This window comes from Trachurus japonicus, chromosome 12 (genome assembly GCF_045865225.1).
Source record: "Trachurus japonicus isolate A0001 chromosome 12, Traja_1.0".
In the NCBI taxonomy this organism is placed as follows: domain Eukaryota; kingdom Metazoa; phylum Chordata; class Actinopteri; order Carangiformes; family Carangidae; genus Trachurus; species Trachurus japonicus.
Genome location: NC_140918.1, coordinates 27,745,125 through 27,764,591, shown reverse-complemented (window position 1 = coordinate 27,764,591; position 19,467 = coordinate 27,745,125). Strand labels below are relative to the sequence as shown.

The 19,467-nt window shown below is 41.5% G+C and overlaps 1 protein-coding gene across 1 annotated transcript in view; it reads right to left on the bottom strand.

The window, feature by feature from the left end:
• Positions 1-19,467, bottom strand: part of LOC146977698 (ras-specific guanine nucleotide-releasing factor RalGPS1) — a 104,384-nt gene that overhangs the window by 30,042 nt on the left and 54,875 nt on the right. The window contains exons 9-10 of the mRNA XM_085794120.1: positions 2,871-3,008; positions 717-810 (exon numbers count right to left, since the gene is read on the bottom strand). Coding sequence (XP_085650246.1) covers positions 717-810; positions 2,871-3,008 — 232 coding nt within the window. The remainder of the gene's footprint in view (positions 1-716; positions 811-2,870; positions 3,009-19,467) is intronic.

The following is a 19,467-nucleotide window of genomic DNA, read 5'->3' as shown; positions in this document are numbered from 1 at the left end:
AAACAACAACAAAAAACAGAGCCCGGCCCGTGTCCGAGATAGTGATGTAGTAATTGGCCTGAACCCGGCCCTCAGGCTTCCGGGCCCCTTGGGCTTTTGGGCTCCAGTGCAGGGCTCTAGCATGACGTGTCACAACCAAACGTTAGTGATTGGGTAAAGGCAGATCCAGATCTACCTACCAGGAGGTAAACGTTTCTCAATGGAGAGTGGTCAGTCTCTTTGTAAGATTGAAATGAAGTGTAAGAGACTGGTTAGGACCAGGCTAATCTAACACTGTAGTCTGGCTAAACTGAACCTATGAAATAAACAAACCAAATTCACCCTGAGCACTTAAAGCCTGTCCCAGCCTCAAGTCAAGTGTCAGTGGCCCTGGCAGAGAACCAGGTCTGCTCCTGGGAGAGAGTCTGAGATGCTGCCTGGTGCCTGAGAAAGTCATCAGTGCCTGCTGGATGAATGAACTCCCTATGGAGAAAGATAAAATCCACTGCCTGTCGTTTTACATCCTGCTTCCCGTGCATTGACCCCCATCAATTTCACGCCCACTTCCATGTTTCCATGTGCCAGAGGAAAGCTTGTGTCACGACCAGAGAGAACGTCTTGGTATTCTGGTCATTGGAGAGCCAAAAGAAAAAACTGTGAGGAGGATCTACAGAGGGAAGGGAAGACCTCGTGTCAACCAATACCCCCACTGCAACAGTCACTCAGACAAAACTTACTTGAAGTTGTCGTCCTCCACAAACTTCTGGAGTTCCTCGATGTAGCGAACTGACAGCAGATACTTCTGGACATGAGGCAGAGTCACAAGATGATCTGGAGAAAGACAGGTTCAACAAAGGTGTGTTAGATAAAAACACCTCACGTACAGAGAAATTAAACCAAACAAAGATATACTGTATGTTTGAAGATGCTGACTCACTGTTTCCCCAGAAAGTGCAAATACATTCTTTTCTACATTAAAACTCTATCTCTATCTCATATTTAACACATCACAGTATAACACTGTCTCATAGGGGCTGTACATCTAAACGCAATGTAATGGAAATCACAATATCAGAATAGCTGCACTATCCAAATCACTGGAGCTGCATTTTTTTTTTTTTTTTTTTTTTTTGATAAGGATAAAATCTGTCTCAACTGTTGTGCATTGTCAGCACCATGTTGTGTTGTGCTGGACAACAAATCATATTGTTGTAAGATGTAAAGGGACATGTTTGTTTGTTACAAGACCAACAAAAATAATTATCAAGGTTATATAGATATATTTTTCCTGGTGTACATATGTATATGTTCATATACATATATGTATGTATGTACACATGATTTTATCTTGCACAGGACTGCACTCTCAGACTGGTCAAAGCTCTTAAAGCTCTCCACCTTCTGGTAAGTGTAAGAACCTGCTCCCTGGTGTCGCTCTCCTTGTGTTTCTACAGTTCCTGTGAAGAACTACAGCCAGGTGCCACCAGGGAGATTGTGGTGGCTTCCTTGCCTCCACCAGGATAGCCTGTCGATCTGTGTAGTGTAGAAGCCTGGAGGTCCAGACACAGACGGGTGGTTTTAAACAACATCATGTGCTCTAGTCCTCTCCTACAGAGTGCTGTGTGAGTACTAGGTGTTTGGACCCAGTAAGGCAGGATCTTCTGGAGGTAGCCCCTCAGATTTCACCCTGAGCTCCTGCTGCACATTTTTTTCTCCTGCATCCGTCCTCCAAGTTGTTCATTTTCTCAGTCTAGGTCTAGCTAGAATCTTTGATGTGGACCTCCTCAGGTCAGTCACGTGACCTTGTTAACATAAGGTCTCAATGAAAGGAAGAAGGATGGTATCACTTAAAGTGAAGAATCTAGCCTGGTAGCTGGTCATATAAACAAACCTTAAAGGACAATTCCGGGCGAATTCAACTCTGGGGTGTATTTTCATATCATTTTAGGTCTAAAAGAATGAATCTGAAGATTTTCAGTTTAATCGCTCCTGTTTTGCGGTAGTTGCATCTGTCCCCGCGTCCCCACGGCAGCAATGAATGGGAGTGGATGTAAGTTCCGCTGTTTAGGCTGTTTCCAGCCCTCAAAGCCGCAATTTTTTTCCACAGACAGCGTCAGATGGCTACTCAAACATGCACCGAGAAGTTTGTTTACTTCCAGCAAGCCGGCATGTTTGTAAAAGTCGATCTAATTCAAAGTCTCCCGGAGTCTCGCGCGAGCCCGAAGTTGCAGTGCTGGTGTATTCAGGCGCAGTCGGAGCTACCGCTTGTGTCATAAACACAGGAATATCAACTCTTTACTTGCTTAAAGTGTACATTTTTTTCCACAGACAGCGTCAGGTGGCCACTCAAAGATGCGCCGAGAAGTTTTTTTTACTTGAAGCAAGTAAAGAGTTGATATTCCTGTGTTTATGACACAAACGGTAGCTTTTCCCACTGCACCTGAACACACCGCGCACGGCAACTGGGTCTCGCGCGAGACTCCGGGAGACTTTGAATTAGATCTAGTTTTACAAACATGTCGGCTTGCTTGAAGTAAATAAACTTCTCGGTGCATGTTTGAGTAGCCATCTGACGCTGTCTGTGGAAAAAAAATGCGGCTTTGAGGGCTGGAAACAGCCTAAACAGCGGAACTTACATCCACTCCCATTCATTGCTGCCGTGGGGACGCGGGGACAGACGCAACTACCGCAAAACAGGAGCGATTAAACTGAAAATCTTCAGATTCATTCTTTTAGACCTAAAATGATATGAAAATACACCCCAGAGTTGAATTCGCCCGGAATTGTCCTTTAACCTATGACATCAGCAGTCTGGTGGTCTCACTGAGGTTTGGCCTTATTTTGAAATAAAAATAAATAAATGGATGATGTAGATGTCCCTTCTTTCTTACCGTAGTTACATGACATCTGCAGGTCAGAGATGAGCCTCAGAAGGTTGTTCATCTGATTGGTCCGTTGCTCTGTCTCTATGATACTGTCTGATGCAGGATAGGCCGAGTCAATGTAGATCATGTCCAACAGGTAGATCCCTGGATGAGACGAGACAAGACAAGCAAATCCGTGAGTGGAAACCATCAGTGACACTTTGCTTTGACTCGCTGAGTTCCTGACCTCCACGTAGACAAACGACCAGCCAGACAGACGGAGCTGCACACCCAACAATGAGATATTTATGTTTTGCTAAGCAATGACACCATTTTCCACATCATTCTGTAAAATCTCCAATATTACCATTTCAACCAGGAATGTGTCCAGTTGTTTAACAAACAAATCTTCATCCAGCTCAGCGCAGCTAATAAGTGATTATGCTGTTGTGGCTAATATTTCACCCTATGGCCAATTCCCAAACTAAATACGTTCTCAGCGTTGCTCCAGGAACCGGATTGTTTGGGGCCATCACTAGACGCCATCTTTTCCACTGCAAACCAAACTAATTACATCTATTATGGTTTGTGTCATAGAGTAGGGAGCCCCACCACATGAATTCAATAGAAGGAGAAGGCTATGACATAATAAGCTCTCACCAATACATTAATTAAACCAATCTGGGGTCTCACGGCTCAGCGGTTGAAGGCAAGTACCCAAGCTACTGTAAATTAGGGTCGCCTCCAGTCGAGTCCAGAGGGTGCTGTTAATCCAGCTGTTTGGGATTTTTTTTTAAATGTTACTTGTTGTTAGAGCATGTAGCCCCGTTGCAGAGTTAATGTCTTATTAAGGTTATTGGACCAAGCTCAATCAGCCACAACAAAAACAAGCAGCCTTCAAAAAGTCAAGCAAAGTGACTTCAGATGGTTTGGTTCTCTTTGAAGAAGAGACCTACAGTATCATCCATTGTTTCATCACAACACAGCCTGCAGCAGGTCAATGACGGTACACAGTGTTCTAACGAACGTCCCGCTTCATTAGATGTGAATAAAACTCAGTGGATACCTGGAGAAATCTCAGATTGTCTCAAGTGAGTTTAATCAGGACAGCTCAAAGGCTTATGGTTTATTATTAAATATATGATAGACCACGCCCACTTAAAGGAATAAATGTGCAGTAAGGGTTGGGAGCAATCAGACGTTCTAAGGAATCCATTAGTCTTTCCAGTTTTTTGCTATTTTTCCCATTTCTTGGAAGGAGGGATGAATCAGTTCTTAATGTGAAAATAAATTGACTCAAGAGATAAAAAATAAAAATCCTTGGATGGAAAACCCTTGCTGTCTGATAACTGTTAAATGTGTGACTGGCTGCTTCATTTTTATTCTCCTGAACTGTTCACAGTGTTATGGGAAAGTATTATTATGGTGGACCAGATGAAAGTGTTTCCCACATTTTATATCTATACCAACACAATGCTGCCAGTTTCCTTTTAGAACTGACGAATCGTCTCTGGGATGTTTGGCCACATGTTGGCCACATGTTGCCCACATCACTTTGTGGTCGCACTAAAAAGCTGATGGCATCTTTCCTCCAATGCAACAAACAACCATGAAACCAGAACAGAAGTAGAGCCGCTAATTCAGGTTTCCTCGTGACTTTACTGAAAGAAAGTTGTATAACAATGGCTGAGTTTTCATGGTGGTCAGGAAAACCCACTTCAGTACAAGTCGCTGAGGAAAACACACAGCAAATCCATGCATACAACGCATACAGATTTACTCCTAAACTATCAAATAAATAGACTGAACATGATGTAGTTTGTATTCTTAGATCCTTATCCTTGGAATAAACTTTACTTACTGAGTAAACATTTCATTAATTCAGTGAGGAGCAGTGCAGGGGGTGTAATTTGAGGCCTGTAAATGGATTTAAGTTACAGTGTGTTGTGGCTGTAATTACCCACAGTGTCTGTCTGAAGTGGCTGCTCCTGCTGTCACTGTCTATACAGTACACAAATTAAAGTGGATCTCTGAGCTTTTCTGCAGCAGGCCGGTTGTTCTCCTTCATCGGCTCAGTGTGGAATCCTTTGTGTGTTTATATGTGAAAATGAAGGAAGTTAAATTTATTTTTAATCAGATTATAACGGGCTTATTTGGGAAACAATATGGTGACAGAATTAAATCCACCAGAGAGCATGGCCCAGATACAGCTAATGCTGTTGTACAGTAAGTTCAGTTACAGGTAGAGCTACGTATTCTCTCTTTAGTGTTTACATTTGGACAAACTGTTCCCATTAAAGAAAAGAGACACACGTTGACTCTTGGGATAGGTTGGGCCATGAAGCCTTTTTTCTGCCCAAAGAAAGAGGGATACATTTAAAGGAGCCTTTGAAAAGCCCAGACTAGTCATGTCTCTACTAGTCATGCTGAGAGATCAGTCTTCCATGCAGCCTCTGAAGAACACACTGTCTGAACTGGGACACAGCTGTTGAGAGGTTGCACCTCATCATGTCCACATCAGAAACAATATCAGAATCAGATTCCTTAATGGCCAAGTATGTGCACACACACATAGTACAAGGAATCGGACCCAGTTACTCTTTGTACTTACAAAAACACGTACAGAACCAGGACCACAACAACTGAACAATAAGTTAAAGAGGAACTATGTAAGTCTGGTCGCTTTTCTGCTATTATGCTAACCCTCCTCCTGGCCATGTGCATTTGTTTACAACGAAGCCGACGAGAAATCAATCAATAGAGCAGTACACAATGTTATATATTAGATACCATGTTACGACATGTATATTTGTGTGGTCTTATCTGTCATAAACAAGAGATTACGGGTTACGGGGGCATTTGTGACGCGGTGCGCAGAGACCATAGCTGGAACACCGGGTCAGAGGCTCTGATCTTGCAAAGTTGTTTTTGAGCCAAGAGATGCAACAAGGCAGAGAACCTCCATTCTCCCTCGTAACAAGTTTATTAAACCATCACAATTACTCCAAAACGGTTTAATTAAATTATATAATTAAATTGTAGCATAGTTAAGCTACAAATGCTGCATAGTTCCTCTTTAAAGAATACAGAAATAGAAAAATAAAGTGACCAGTGGCCGGACCGTAAGTAGTACAAATAGATAATGAGGTAGTGCAAAGAAATAAATAATAAATACGTGTATGAATACGAGTATGTTGTACAAATTATATGCACATGGTATGTTTTACATATATTATATACAGCAGATTTGTATTGACAATATGTACAGCCAATGTCCACATTGTGATAAGACTCTGATGTGAGGTAATGTACAACCTGTAGTGTCTCTACCCACCGACTGCTTTGCTTGATCAAAGTGGAAATCCAGTGCAGCTGAGCTTCATTAGCAGACTGATTAGCAGACATGAAGAGCTTCCATCTTTCTGTCTTTTTTTAGAGATAGAGATAGATTGTAAATATAAATCTACTGTGATTTATGTCACAGTGAAAAGCAGCAGCTGACTGAACACTAGCTCCATTCCTTCAGGAATGTCTCTCTGGTTTAGGTCTCATCGTGACCTCGTTGTTTAGTCCTGTTCATTTCACAGACACGTACGGTATCTCCAGACTGATCCGTGTGTTTTGTCTGAGGTGTCTGCTTGAATGTTGATCGGTGAGCTGCAGCCTTGTGCTCCTGTTGATCATAAAACCAGTGGATTCTCACACTGTCTGTTTTCCTGTGGGAATCTCCTCCAACTGTGTGCATGCACTTTCATCAATAGAGAACAGATGTGGAAGCACCGCAGAACCACATCCGTGGTTTGTCTCCAGCTCATGGAACAAGCTACACTCTCGGCAGCTGGAGCTCCACCGCTGCCATGGGATGTACAGTGGTACATACACGTGTACACGTACAGGGCAGGCTCATCTAACATGTACCCATGCCTTTAATGTGTATAAGGCTTCTGTAACTGGAGGTTAGTTTCTGAACATGCATGGGGCTGAGGTTACAGTCAAACAGTAATTACCGTACTTACAGTAAAGTCCCGTCACACTCCTGTACACCTTGTGTAGTGGTTAACCACACCATGCTGAAGCATCAAAGCTGCTTGGCCCTATTCTTCTTGTACTTCATATGCAAACATGCAGCAACTGCACCTTGCTACTGACGGATGGAGGGCTGCTGTTGGTTGTTGAGCTCACTAGTCATCAAACCACAATGTAAAAACACAATATGTATTAGGTGTTAATATGAAACTGACCTTTGCAGCTGGATTACCAGCTGGTAATATGGTTACATACATACACCAATGTCACTTTTTATCTAATGTTGCCCTTAGAGACCAGTAACATCAGGACATTTTTAACATCTAATAGGGATGCACTGGTCCAATATTAAAGGAGACATATTATTCCCCTTTTCCACTATTCGTGGCGGACATAATGAAACACTGCATGTCTCCAAAACTTATCAGGCAGGTTTCCAGGATGTCAAGTAGCCTACTCATTTCAATGTAACAATTGCCAATGAGAACCGGTGTCAAAAAGGAAAAAAGAAAAAAAAATCGATCACGGACTTCATGATCGATTACCATGGCAACGATCGAAGCTTCGAAGCTAAAAAATTTTTGGGTCAGCCCTAGCTAATACTCTAAGCCCAGGTACTGTAACGGCATTGGGACTGAAAAAGCCAAATCGATGCATCCTTAGTTTCTCATCAAACCAATATCCAAAGACAGAGTTTGGTGGGGTTATGAGGTAGCGTGGGATTGTGTGGGAGTTGTTGTCTGCAACAAGTGAATCCAAAAGACACTGACCGGCACTGGATAAAAGATTCCTACTTAAGTATTTAATAGTGGCAGATCTCTGGTACATCAGAGTGTTTCTCCAGTTAAATTGCTGGGAGCTGAAAGCTCAGTCTGCAGATTGTTTTGTCTGACTCCAGCCTTTGGTTGTTGTCTTTGCCATCTTTGCGTCAGTCAGTCCAGTGAGGATTCACTCACTGTTCAAGGTTTGTTTTTTTTTACTGGGAAAACTCTCCTCCTATTAAGATTGATCCAAGTGATTAAAAAATGGGAGAAACATTTAAAATCATCCTGGGGGGAAAAAAGTTAGCTGCTGTTCAACATCAGTGTCTCTCAGATGAAGTTCGGCAGACGCAGGACTGGGCTGCCATTTTTCTTTTTGACAGGATGTAGCGCGTCAGTATGGACGTCATTCTTCTCTAATGAGAGACACTTCTTTTAGCAATTTTCCCTAATTAGCCTAGAAGACGCTGCTCTTCGACATCCATGCTTTTTCCTTTACAAACAACGGTTGGCTGGGATTCAGGGAGTGATAGTCAGGGAGCAGGAGGTTCTTTGTTTACTGGAAACCTTTAGTGGACAAGTCTGCAGTGTGGTTGAGATATGATGTGGAAAATAGAGGCGGACGAAGCATTTTATGGGGCTTTGGAAAAGACAAGAGGGCACAGGTGGACACGCTGGGGAATGTGGTTTCATAAAAGTTACAGCACTAATAAAGTGAGGAGCACACACACCTGTGGGACTGGACCAGTGTGGAGGCATTGTGAAATACAAGGCTAGAAAGAAATATATTGATTTTATATTGTTAACACATTTAGTTGGAATAGATTTACAACTCTCATCAGTGTTTCTGCAGGTTTCACCAACTCAAATTTAAGACTTTTGAGACCGTTTTAAGACCGTTAGGGATGAAATTTAAGACTTTTATCATGACAAGCATAAAACGTACAAAAGAAATGCAGAGTCACAAAATTACTTTCAAAGTAAATTGGCTGCAATATATATGTCACACGTTGGGCTCGTTTGTAGTAGTAAATACATTCAATAAAGCACAATGAAGTGTCATGGGAGTATTTTATTGAACATTTGAGGTAGCGTTACATGAGCATAAGAAAATTAAGACCTGTCTAAAATGATTTAGGACTTGAACACAATATTATATACAGTATATTATGTATATATATAATATTATATTTCAGAATTTGATGAGCTGCCCTCAGGTCGACAGCTCAGGGTACCAAAAAGCAGACTGAACAGGTATAAGAACTCATTTATCTCATCCGCCACTAAGGCACTAAATGGCAACATGTAGCACTTTATTTATACTTTATTTAAAACTGTGGGTTCATTCATTTGACTGGTGTTACTGTTTTTGTACTGAAGCATATTTAATATTTAAGAACTGTTGGTTTTATCTAACTGGTTTTCTTATTTTTGTATGAAAGCACCGTGCATGTAGCACTTTAACTTATTTTAGAACTGCTGGTTTCATTTGACTGGTTTTGCATGTGTATTGTGTGGAAGTACTGTGTATGAATGTTATTGTACCGCATATTAAAAAAAAAACAACAAAAAAAATCAAACCCTGAGATAAAATCTGTTGCCATATGCAGTTGTACACACACACACAAATTGTAACACACAGCAGTAAGACACGTCTCAAAGCCTTGCGAGTGGGTCAGAGGTCAGAGGTCATGGAGCAGAGGTGGGGCCTGCTGCACCAGGACACAAACCCACAGCAGTTTACCTGTCCACTGGGGGGGCTCAGCTGTCATTTTCCATACATGTGTTTGGTTGTGCGATGTTGTGTGTTTACTGTGCTGATGGTGTGTTACACGGGCTGAGTGTGTGTGGTCTGACCATCTGCTCCCACGGGGGCCGGAGAGAGCAGTGACCGCTGAACAGGACGAGGGACAGAGCCTTTTCTACCGGAGCCCAGAAGGGGTCGGGGCGGTAGGGGGGGGGGCACAGCCTCCCACAGCTCAGCAGCACAGACGGTCAGACTGAGGCAGAGCTCGTCAGTGTTTGTGGTGGCTCCGTTTCCTCTATCTATTCATCTATCTGTGTGTGATGCTCCCTCCGGGGTCAGGAGGAGTTTCTGCTGCAGATTTATCTCTTCAGCTCGGCTCAGGGTGGAGACCGCAACACACGCTCGGAGCTGCAGTCGCAACAGCTCGGCCCCTCTGCTTCAGGATTTATCCCTGGATTAAGCCCTGACAGACACACACTTCAAACAAATCAGCCCCCACACGCTCAGGTCCTGGTGTCAACACGTTACCACATGTGTCTGTTCTCAGCTGATTAGAACAGATCGTCGGCTGTCGATGGTCAATGTGTTCGTTAGAGTTCATTGTTAATGTCAAATCATTCTTGTCAATAAAGTGATGATTGAAAACGGGTGAAAAAAAGAACCACATCTGGGTCAGTATTTCACCATTTGTTCACATTAAAGAACTTCTTCTGTGCGTGTTCCTCTTGTGTTCACATACTGTGTTATATACTGTGTCCTGACTCCTGAGTCCATCACTCTTCTCCACTGCCAGCTTTCTGAATGTGATTTCACAAGGTCTGCATTCTGTACAATGTTGTATTATACAAGATGGAACAAAGAAAACTTCTGGCCCATACGTTTCTATGTCCAGGCAGAATCCAGATGTTACGCTCCAGTGTTTGCTGACAGCCAGGGGGATTTCCTGCGTGTGCCAGAATTGGTCCAGATGTGGACGGAGCATCTGACAATCACGGGGCCAGATTGGGGCAGTGTAACCAGGTGTACAGTGGACCAGAGGAAAACAAGCATATGGCGCAAATACGAGCCTGATTTATTTTGACATCTGGGTTCCAGCAGAGACATACAAGACTAGAAGAAGAATTTCATGAAGAATACTGATTGTGCATCTTGCCAATTGGATGTTTGGACTTATGGGATGAGTGTTTTGGGTAGGGATACATAAATCAGATATTAAGATCGGATATCGGCCCAGATATTGACTAAATAGCTAGATCAGATATCGGATAGCCTAATGGGGCTGATACATGACACCCATCTATCCACTTCAATTCTATGTTTGTGACATGTGCTACTGTACATCATGTGTCGGCAGCACACACAGAATGTCGGTGCAACAAACACAGAGCAACAATGTTTTACAAAGTTTTTAAATAAACTAAACTAAAGTTTGGAAGTCAAGCTAGGTTAAGTCAAGCCTGAGGCCTTCACTGTCTTCCACGTGACAATGTGTACAGTTTATTCATTCAACAGTGGTATTGGATTGGTATTGGGTATCAGTTGATAAGCTAAGCCGAGGTATCGATATCAGCATTGGGAGTGAAGAAGATGGATTGGTGCATCCCTAGTTTTGGGACCATTTAGTTTTAGGGTACGAGGTATTAAAGGGGACATATTATGGAAATATCACTTATTGAAGGTTCTTTAACATATACTGTATCTGGGTGTTTGTCTTGCCTTCCGGCCCCCACAATGTGAGAATTGACAAAAAAAATCTGTAATGTGCAAGCTGTTTCCTCAGTTGTCTCCCAGTGATGTAAGTAGGATTCGAATTTGCATAATACCTAGGACCGGTAGGAGAGGTGGGGCGGGGCAAGCAGTGGTTCATTTGCATTTAAAGGGACAGGCACTGAAACCAGCCGTTCTGAACAGGGCTGTTTGAGAGGATGAAAAGAGTTGTGATGTTTGATCCTTGAGGTATTTTGACCAAAGCATGTCACAGACCTGTCTTTAAGACACCTGGGAACTATTTTAATTTGTGGAAAAGTGGGCAAGCATGATATGTCTCCTTTAAGATTAAGACTGGGTGCGTTTTCGTTGTTTTTACTTTGGATATTTTAATCTGATTTGTGTGAAAATACATCAAATGTATGTAAAAATGTATCTCACTTAAAGAGAGCTTTTGGTTATAAAAGAGTCTCATATTAATGTGGATGAATCTACGTTTCGATAAATATATTGTTTTGTCTTTATAGTTATTTTGATATTATTATTTAGTGGTCGACTCACCCATTTCCTAGTTTCGGTTTCCCGGACGCTGCCCGGCGGGTCATGGGAATAACACCGCCGGATTGCAAGTTGGCATCATTTATGGTCGGAACTACGACGGTATCTGATCGACTTCCAACCTCCGACTTTTGTTCTTGATCAATGAAAACATTCTTGGCAAATGTTTTTGCTTTTGTCCGTCTTGCACCGGTCCAAGAATTTCACCTTGCGCGCGGAGGCTCATGGGAAATGTAGTGTGAAAACACTTTGCTTTCCGAAGTCCCTTTTAACATGGGCACAGAATGATTCAGTCAGATTAATGCAGATAGATCACATTCAGTTTTGAATTGACCTTTACATTTCATTTCCTGCCGTTGCTGCCAGCTCCATATTTCTTTGGCTGACCCAGTTTAAGGACATTCATTCACAACAATGTCCCGAGACAGTGTAAAAAGCTGAACGACACCTCACCAACTTTATGTGGAAACTTATGATTTCATCATCAAACATTTGACGAACTCAGACTGAAGCAGCGGGGAGAGTCTTCGTCACTAATGATCACACACTGGGTTTTACAAGATGTGTGCAGACTGTGTCGGTGCCAACGCCGAGAAAGTGTAAAAGCTCCACTGATGAGGGTTGGATGGAAAACAGTTGTGGAAAAGCTGGGCAGCACCTCAGGCACAGTTTAAGTAGGATTTATAATAAAGAGAGAGGCTGAACCGTGACCACAGTGTTCATCATAACATCGCTGGACGGACTGCATCTGTGATCTCAAGATGTTCAGATGTGTTGATGACTGACTGGAAATAAGTTTATCAAACACTGATGAGTCCACATCCAGAGGAAGAGGGTGCGATGCTTCAAACTACTTCTGTCCTCTGCAGCCTGAAAAGCCCTCCAGCTACATTCTTCTCCATGCTACACCCAAATCCCTCAGAGATATACTGGCTGTCCATGATATCAGCTGTGTTGGCAGCTCCTGGCTAAATATTACGTCTGCATAACACCAACACCAACTGCGTAACAAATATTTGCCGATTGTGTCATCCTGACAGACGGAGCGTGGGGTGTAATGTGTTTCAGCTGTGCTCCGTCTCCCTGCCTCTCTGTCGCTCGGAGACTGGACACGAGGCATCCGACCAGTTCAACTGACCAGTCAGACCAGTGCAGGACTGGACTACCAACACCACAGATCCACCTAAAGATGTGGAGAGAACGAGCAAACTGTCCCATCTGAGCTGAGCTGGGATCAATGCATGTTTGTGATTCATCTTAAATATATACAGTATATATTTGCATGCATATGTGTTTATTTACGAGGGTCCTAATGGAAATCTGCCTCCATGTTAACACAGGTAAATCTGCTAATAAAAGCCGACTGACCCCTTTTAAACTGCCAGATGAGTTTTTGTGTATTGTTTATGGTACACTAACTTCATCAATACTGCTCATTTATGTGGTATTTTAATCAGTATAATTATATCAGATCTTTGTTATTTTGCGAGAGAGAAATAAAGTAAGAATGTAATTAACACAGGATATGTTCATATTGTTATTTTGTGAGAGAGAAATAAAGTAAGAATGTAATTAACAGGATATGTTCTCATATGTACTTAACTATCATTAACACTCCCAGCTGAATCTTCCATCCCAGTGTAGCTGTAGTATCTGAGCTCTGGAGGAATTAAAGGTTGACCCGGACCACACTACAAATGAAGGGGTACGACAAATTCCTACATAAAAACGATTTTTTGTTGTTGTTGCAATAAATAAGGATCACAATAAATATTTTGTTTCATTCAATCTTGTGTCAATATGATACAACCCAGTTCTTCATGGAATTTTTTTTAAAGCAATCACTTGCAAGCTACAGTATTTGCAATGTTCACCAACATCACATAGTTGTTGGTGACTTACACATTTTCACATCTGATGCAGCAAATGATTCAGCAGCAGAGAATTAGTCAAACTTTTTTTCTTTCTGTTTTTTTTAATATTTTTTTTTACCTCTTGTCAGGTGTCAATACATTATGATGCATATGATGACATATCACAGGACAGTGGTGCTGTGTCATTTTGTAGGGTAATGTTTCTACCCCTACACCTGTCACTGACATGAGTGGTGGAGGAAAGTGAAGGAGAATGAAGGAGAGATGGGTCCACCTGCTGCTTAATGCTTCCTGCTCCAGCCCAATGATTTTGCTGCAAACTGATGCTGAGGTTGAGGATTCACACTGAGATTAGAAAACCTACTACTGGCTTCTTTGCAAATGTTCAGTACATCGCTTCAATTCGACTACTTAACAGCTAATTATGTCACAATTTCTAACTTTAATCTTTTATTATAATGTTTATCTATTTTTGTGCTGTGTGAACAGTGTGTGTGTGTGTGTGTTTATGTTGCCACTGGCGTGAGATACGTATGTTGTTGAGGTTGCTGTTGTGATGTGTGTGTCTGTACAGTATCTGCACTGGGAATTTATGCAAAGAAAGTTCTTAACGGGTAAATTAGGAAATACTGATTTGATTGATTGATTGATCACATGAAGTATCACTGATGAGATCGTCCTAGTGATTTGTTTGTTATTTAGTCTAATGAACCAAATATAGAGCCGAGGCTGAGCGATCAGTTTAACATTTGAAGAGGAAATCTTCCCCAGGGCTCCAATGTAAAAAAAGAAGAAAACACAGTATCTTTACTCCACAGTCGTGCAGTGTCCTGTTACAGCAGTTACTCCTGCATTGTGTTTTCTCAACTGATGCAAAAAAGAGAGGAAAAAAACTATTTTTCTTAAAGTGACAGTAACCGTATATCTGTGCATCACCTATCATCCATCCATGATCACTTATTTTAACATGACTGCAGTGCATGAACTACTGTATCAAAGAGACTGTTACACTTATCAGCTGAACCGAGCACACCGTGTGTATCCTGCCTCCCACAGCAGGTGAGAGCCAGTGCTTTGGTGCTGATGGGGGAGATCACCATGTTAAACTGTGTTTTTTAAACTCACACATACAGAAAGTCATACTGTACTGTGGCTTTAATGTTCTTCCTTGAACTCTGTGCCTGATTGTTTCCGTAGTCCTCCTCTTCCTGTGTCTATTGTGTAAAGTTCCCTGTCTGTGTTTTGTGTCATTTTCACCATGGTAACCGTTCATGCTTTTTTACACCTGAACTAAAGTGACTGAAACCTGGGTAAATGAACCAGGCTGTCTGTCAACCGGGTCGGTTCACATGGGACCTGATACCATCAGCTATACCATGACTGAAATAACACAAGTCAGTTTAGATTTATCTGACTACAATGGAAAAAGTACAGATACACACACTCGCACAATTTGTGTAGTGTGTCCGAAGGCACTTTTTTATCCATTGACATTTAAATATGAATGTTTTCCACTTGTCAGTCAAAGAGCGAGCTCAGTGCTGTGATTGGTTCATCAGGAGCATCACTTCCTGTATAAGACAGACTTATTTTCTTCAAGCAGAAGATGAAGGGATGAAGAACTACGTGATGTCTGAATGAGGACTGAGCTGCAGCGGCGGAGATGCTTCACAGCCCGCTGCCTCTTCCTGACCGCTCGCTGCCTGGCTCCGCTGTAGATCATTACCAGGCCCATCGGAGCAGCAGGCTGCGAGCATGAACAGAGAGGACAGAGAATGGAAAGCGGTCACAGGCCGGGACACGTCCTCCCTTGTAAAGCACAGGAAGGGAACAGACACGGGACTGCATGACGCACGACAGCCGCTACATGAAGTCTGGAGAATTCCTCTTTGTTGAAATGCACATACAGGAAGAGTTGACAACAAAGAGGAGGAGGGATGGAAAAGAAAAGGAATCTGGTTTAATGCTGCATGTTTCAGCTTCACATAAAGCATCAGAATGTTTCCTTTAGGAATTTTACTTAGCGATTCCAAAACACAGATCTGCCATCGTCTGATAAAAACGCAGCTTATTTGCAGCTACAACAGTAAACCATCGGAACATTTGTCCGCCGAGGATTTTTAAAGTCCCAATCAACACGAGCGCCTCCTCCCAGTCGAGTTGAGTTTCACCGAAAATTTGAGAGGCTCCCCATCATTCTCACCCCATCACTCACCCCACCGACCCCGCGCAGGGATAAAGGTCCATCGTCAGCTCCGGTCTGCGAGCGTCTTGTGCAATTAGAAACAAAAACAATGAGTCACTGAATATTTGTGTTTGTTAAATCCAGTGTTTGTCAGGTGTTATATAACCAGTAAATTACTATGACAACATAACAAACTGTATCCAACGTCTCTTCCACCTCTGCTTCTGGCAGGCTTGTCTGTGAACCAGGCTGAGATATCCCCCTTTGGACAAATATCGAGGTGGGACGTGCAGTTAATAACGCAGGTCAAGCTGGGGGGGGGGGGCGCGTCCAGAATCACAGATCTGACCGAGGCCAAGTCCGATCATCATTGTTCACACTGAAATTAGCCGATACACAACACTTAAGCACCTCGCATGTCATCGGAGTCATAAAAAGAACAGGGAGTCCTGCACCAGCTGGTCTGGCCCCCACAGAGCTTCATGGAAGTCACTCTGGGGTCACATGAGGAGACCCAGGCATCGACTGAGATATATTAAATCCATACAGAGGGTGAGGCAGGTTCTCCAAGTGTAAAGTAAAGTACCTGAAGAACTGTGCAAGCGTGCTGAGGAGAGCTGGAGCTGGATTAAAGGCAGAGGAAGGTGGCAGTAAACACTGGAGGGTTTAGTGTTTTCATCTTTACTGCGCTTTGGCAGGAGTTCACCGAGACATAAAAACAAAGAAAGCCAGCAACGTCGTCCACCCTTACAAATAGCAGAAGCAAAAGCCAATGTAGTGATCTGTCCTCAGTTCATTACATTGGCTTCCTGTGACTCAAAGGATAGACTTCTCAAATCTGACTGTTGGTCTACAAGGCCCTAAACGGTCTTGGAAACAAAATATATTCTAGAATCTAGATTTATTAAATCCATATGAAGCATCCAGATCCCTCAGGTCGTCTGGGACAGGTCTACTGTGTTCCCACAACCAGAACTAAACAAAGTGAAGCACATTCAGTTATTATTCTCCTCATCTGTGGAACAGTCTGCCTGCACAAACTGTTGACTCATTTCAATCAGAGATGAAACATTGTTATTTTCTACAGATTTTAACTAAATTCAATATACAATTTTTAATGATTTTAATCATTCTAATTAGTATTATTGTCTTTTACTGTCTTATTTTTTCTTTTCCTTTTAAATGTTTTTTTCTGTTTTTGATTTTAATGCATTTTAGGGATGTCATGAGTATAGATTTTCTTGGTACAATTATTGTCAGAGAAATAATCACGCTATCACGATTATTATGAATTTATTAATTTCACAACACCATGAATGTGTAAAATCAAATACACTGCTCACAAAAAGTTAGGGATATTTGACAAGAATATCCCTATAAAAACTTCATGCTACAGTGATATTCTATCATGAGGCCTTTTAAGTAGAAGGATGCAATGGTCATTTCTTTATCTCAAACAAAAGCTAACAACAGTGGTGGCTATCGCACAACAAATGTCTCAATAACTTGATCAGTTTGATCAAAGTGTTGTCTTGGTCTCATGATGTCAACATGTGAACATGGTGGAGAGGAGAGGGAGAGAGAAGAGGACTGTCTACAAATTATCAGAACATTTAGTGGTTCAATGACAATTGAACCACTAAATCAGATGGTGCTTGTGATTTTTGTGGTTAATCACCTTGTTAGAGAACAGCATGTTATTCAATAAGTAGGTGAAACATTGAACAACTGAACATGTGCATTCAAAAGTTTAGAGAAGGTTAAATTAAGTTCACCTGTAAAGGTTATAGTGCGTTTTAGATGCATTCTGAAATTTAATCCAAATGCCAAACATCCCTAACTTTTTGAGTAGTGTATATTCAATATAAAATTACATTATTATTTACATAAAATATGTTAAGTACCTATTAACATAGGACCAATTATTAATCCCCCATGGAAAATATTCAAGTCATAAATTGTTATCTACAACAAATGTTAAAGTTTATTTTTATTACACATGACATGCTAACATTTAAACTCCTACCAATTCAGTGTTACATTAGGTAAACGGACCAGTATCTGTGCATTGACCTTTACTTGGTTCCGACATAGTATTTTTTGGAAAGTGACGGTATTTAGGAATCTTAACGATAAATTAATTGTGGCGTTAAATACCGCAATTAATTGTGAAAACAAGTAATCATGACATCCATAATGCATTTCTATGCCTCTGTGAAGCACTTTGCCTGGTGTATGAATTGTGCTTTACAAATAAACTTGCCTTGCCTCACCCTGTCGTACACGGTGACCAGCCTGCAGGAGAAAACGTTGAAGTTCCGGGGCAACATCATTGATCAGAGTTCAATTTTCAGTGCAAACTTAGTAGAGCTAACCAGCAGAGCTTTGCTGTGACACAACACACACACACACTTGACACACAGGAGCCTGGTTACCATTTACCATCAGCTCGGTTCAGCGACTTCAGCGTAAAGAGCAAAAACATGTTCTGAAACATTGTTACCATCACACACAAGGTGACTGCCAAGTCTGAAAACAACTGCTACATATTTGACAGTGCTGTTTACACAAAGGCTAAACACACAGTTCCCGTTGATTCATGGCCCCGAGGGCCAACCAGAACATCTTCTACAAGTTTTTTATCCTCTGCGCCACAGACACTGAGCAGTGACTGTAGCTGGGAACTGTTGTAATTCTCTGGTAGTTACCTGCTGCGGCTTAGAGCAACACGGTGCAGAGCCCACCACACCAGTCACAATGGAAGGGATCAGCAGGATTACTATAATTATAATTAGTTAAAAATATACTAACGGGGTCTTGGCTCTCTGAGTCTTTTAGCACCTTTAAAGCCATTGTGTTGGTTTTACAACCTGCAGCTTTAATAGCTACAACAGGCAGCTGGTTTCAGCAAAGAGATCCAAAGTGCACAGCCTGCTCAGCAACGGCAGGCTGAAAAAGTCACTGTCTTATGAACACAGTGGAGGATTTACTGTAGCAGTGAATGAGCAAGACGTTTCTCTCACAAGTTGGTGGAGATGAAAAAAAGAGTGAATGAATGTCATTGCACAATAAAGCAATGATATTCATCAGAACAACTTTTATGTTGTCTGTTTTCAACTTTGTGTGTGCAAACCTAGATTACCTATATGTGGATAATATAGTTTTAGTCATTTAGTAAGAAAGATTAGAAGAAAGGGGGCTTCATTTTTGTACTATGTAACCGCCTAACCCTGACATGAAAGATATCAAAACTATGAAGGAACACATATGGAATTATGTAGTTTACACAAAAGTGTTAATTAAATCAAAAGTGTTATCTGTCATTTGACCTAAACCCAACTGAGATGGTTTAGGATGAGTAGGACCACAGGTAAAACAGGCAACAATAGCTCAGCACCTCTGGGAACTATTATAACTATATACTGTATATTACACATTTTGTTTCCTACATAGGTCCTTATGTGTTCCTTCATAGTTGGAAGGTGTGAATACCACCTGGAGCCAGTATTTTTTAGGAAAAAAAAAAAAGATATATGTATGTATATAGTGTGTATATATATATATATATATATACACTGCCTGTGTGTGTGTATATATATATATATATATATATATATATATATATATATACACACTATATACATACATATATCTTTTTTTTTTCTAAAAAATACTGGCTCCAATATATATATATATATTCACATAATTTCTCAGCTTTGTGTGTCTTTCACTGCACTCTGAAAGAAGCACAAGACAAAGTTGTACT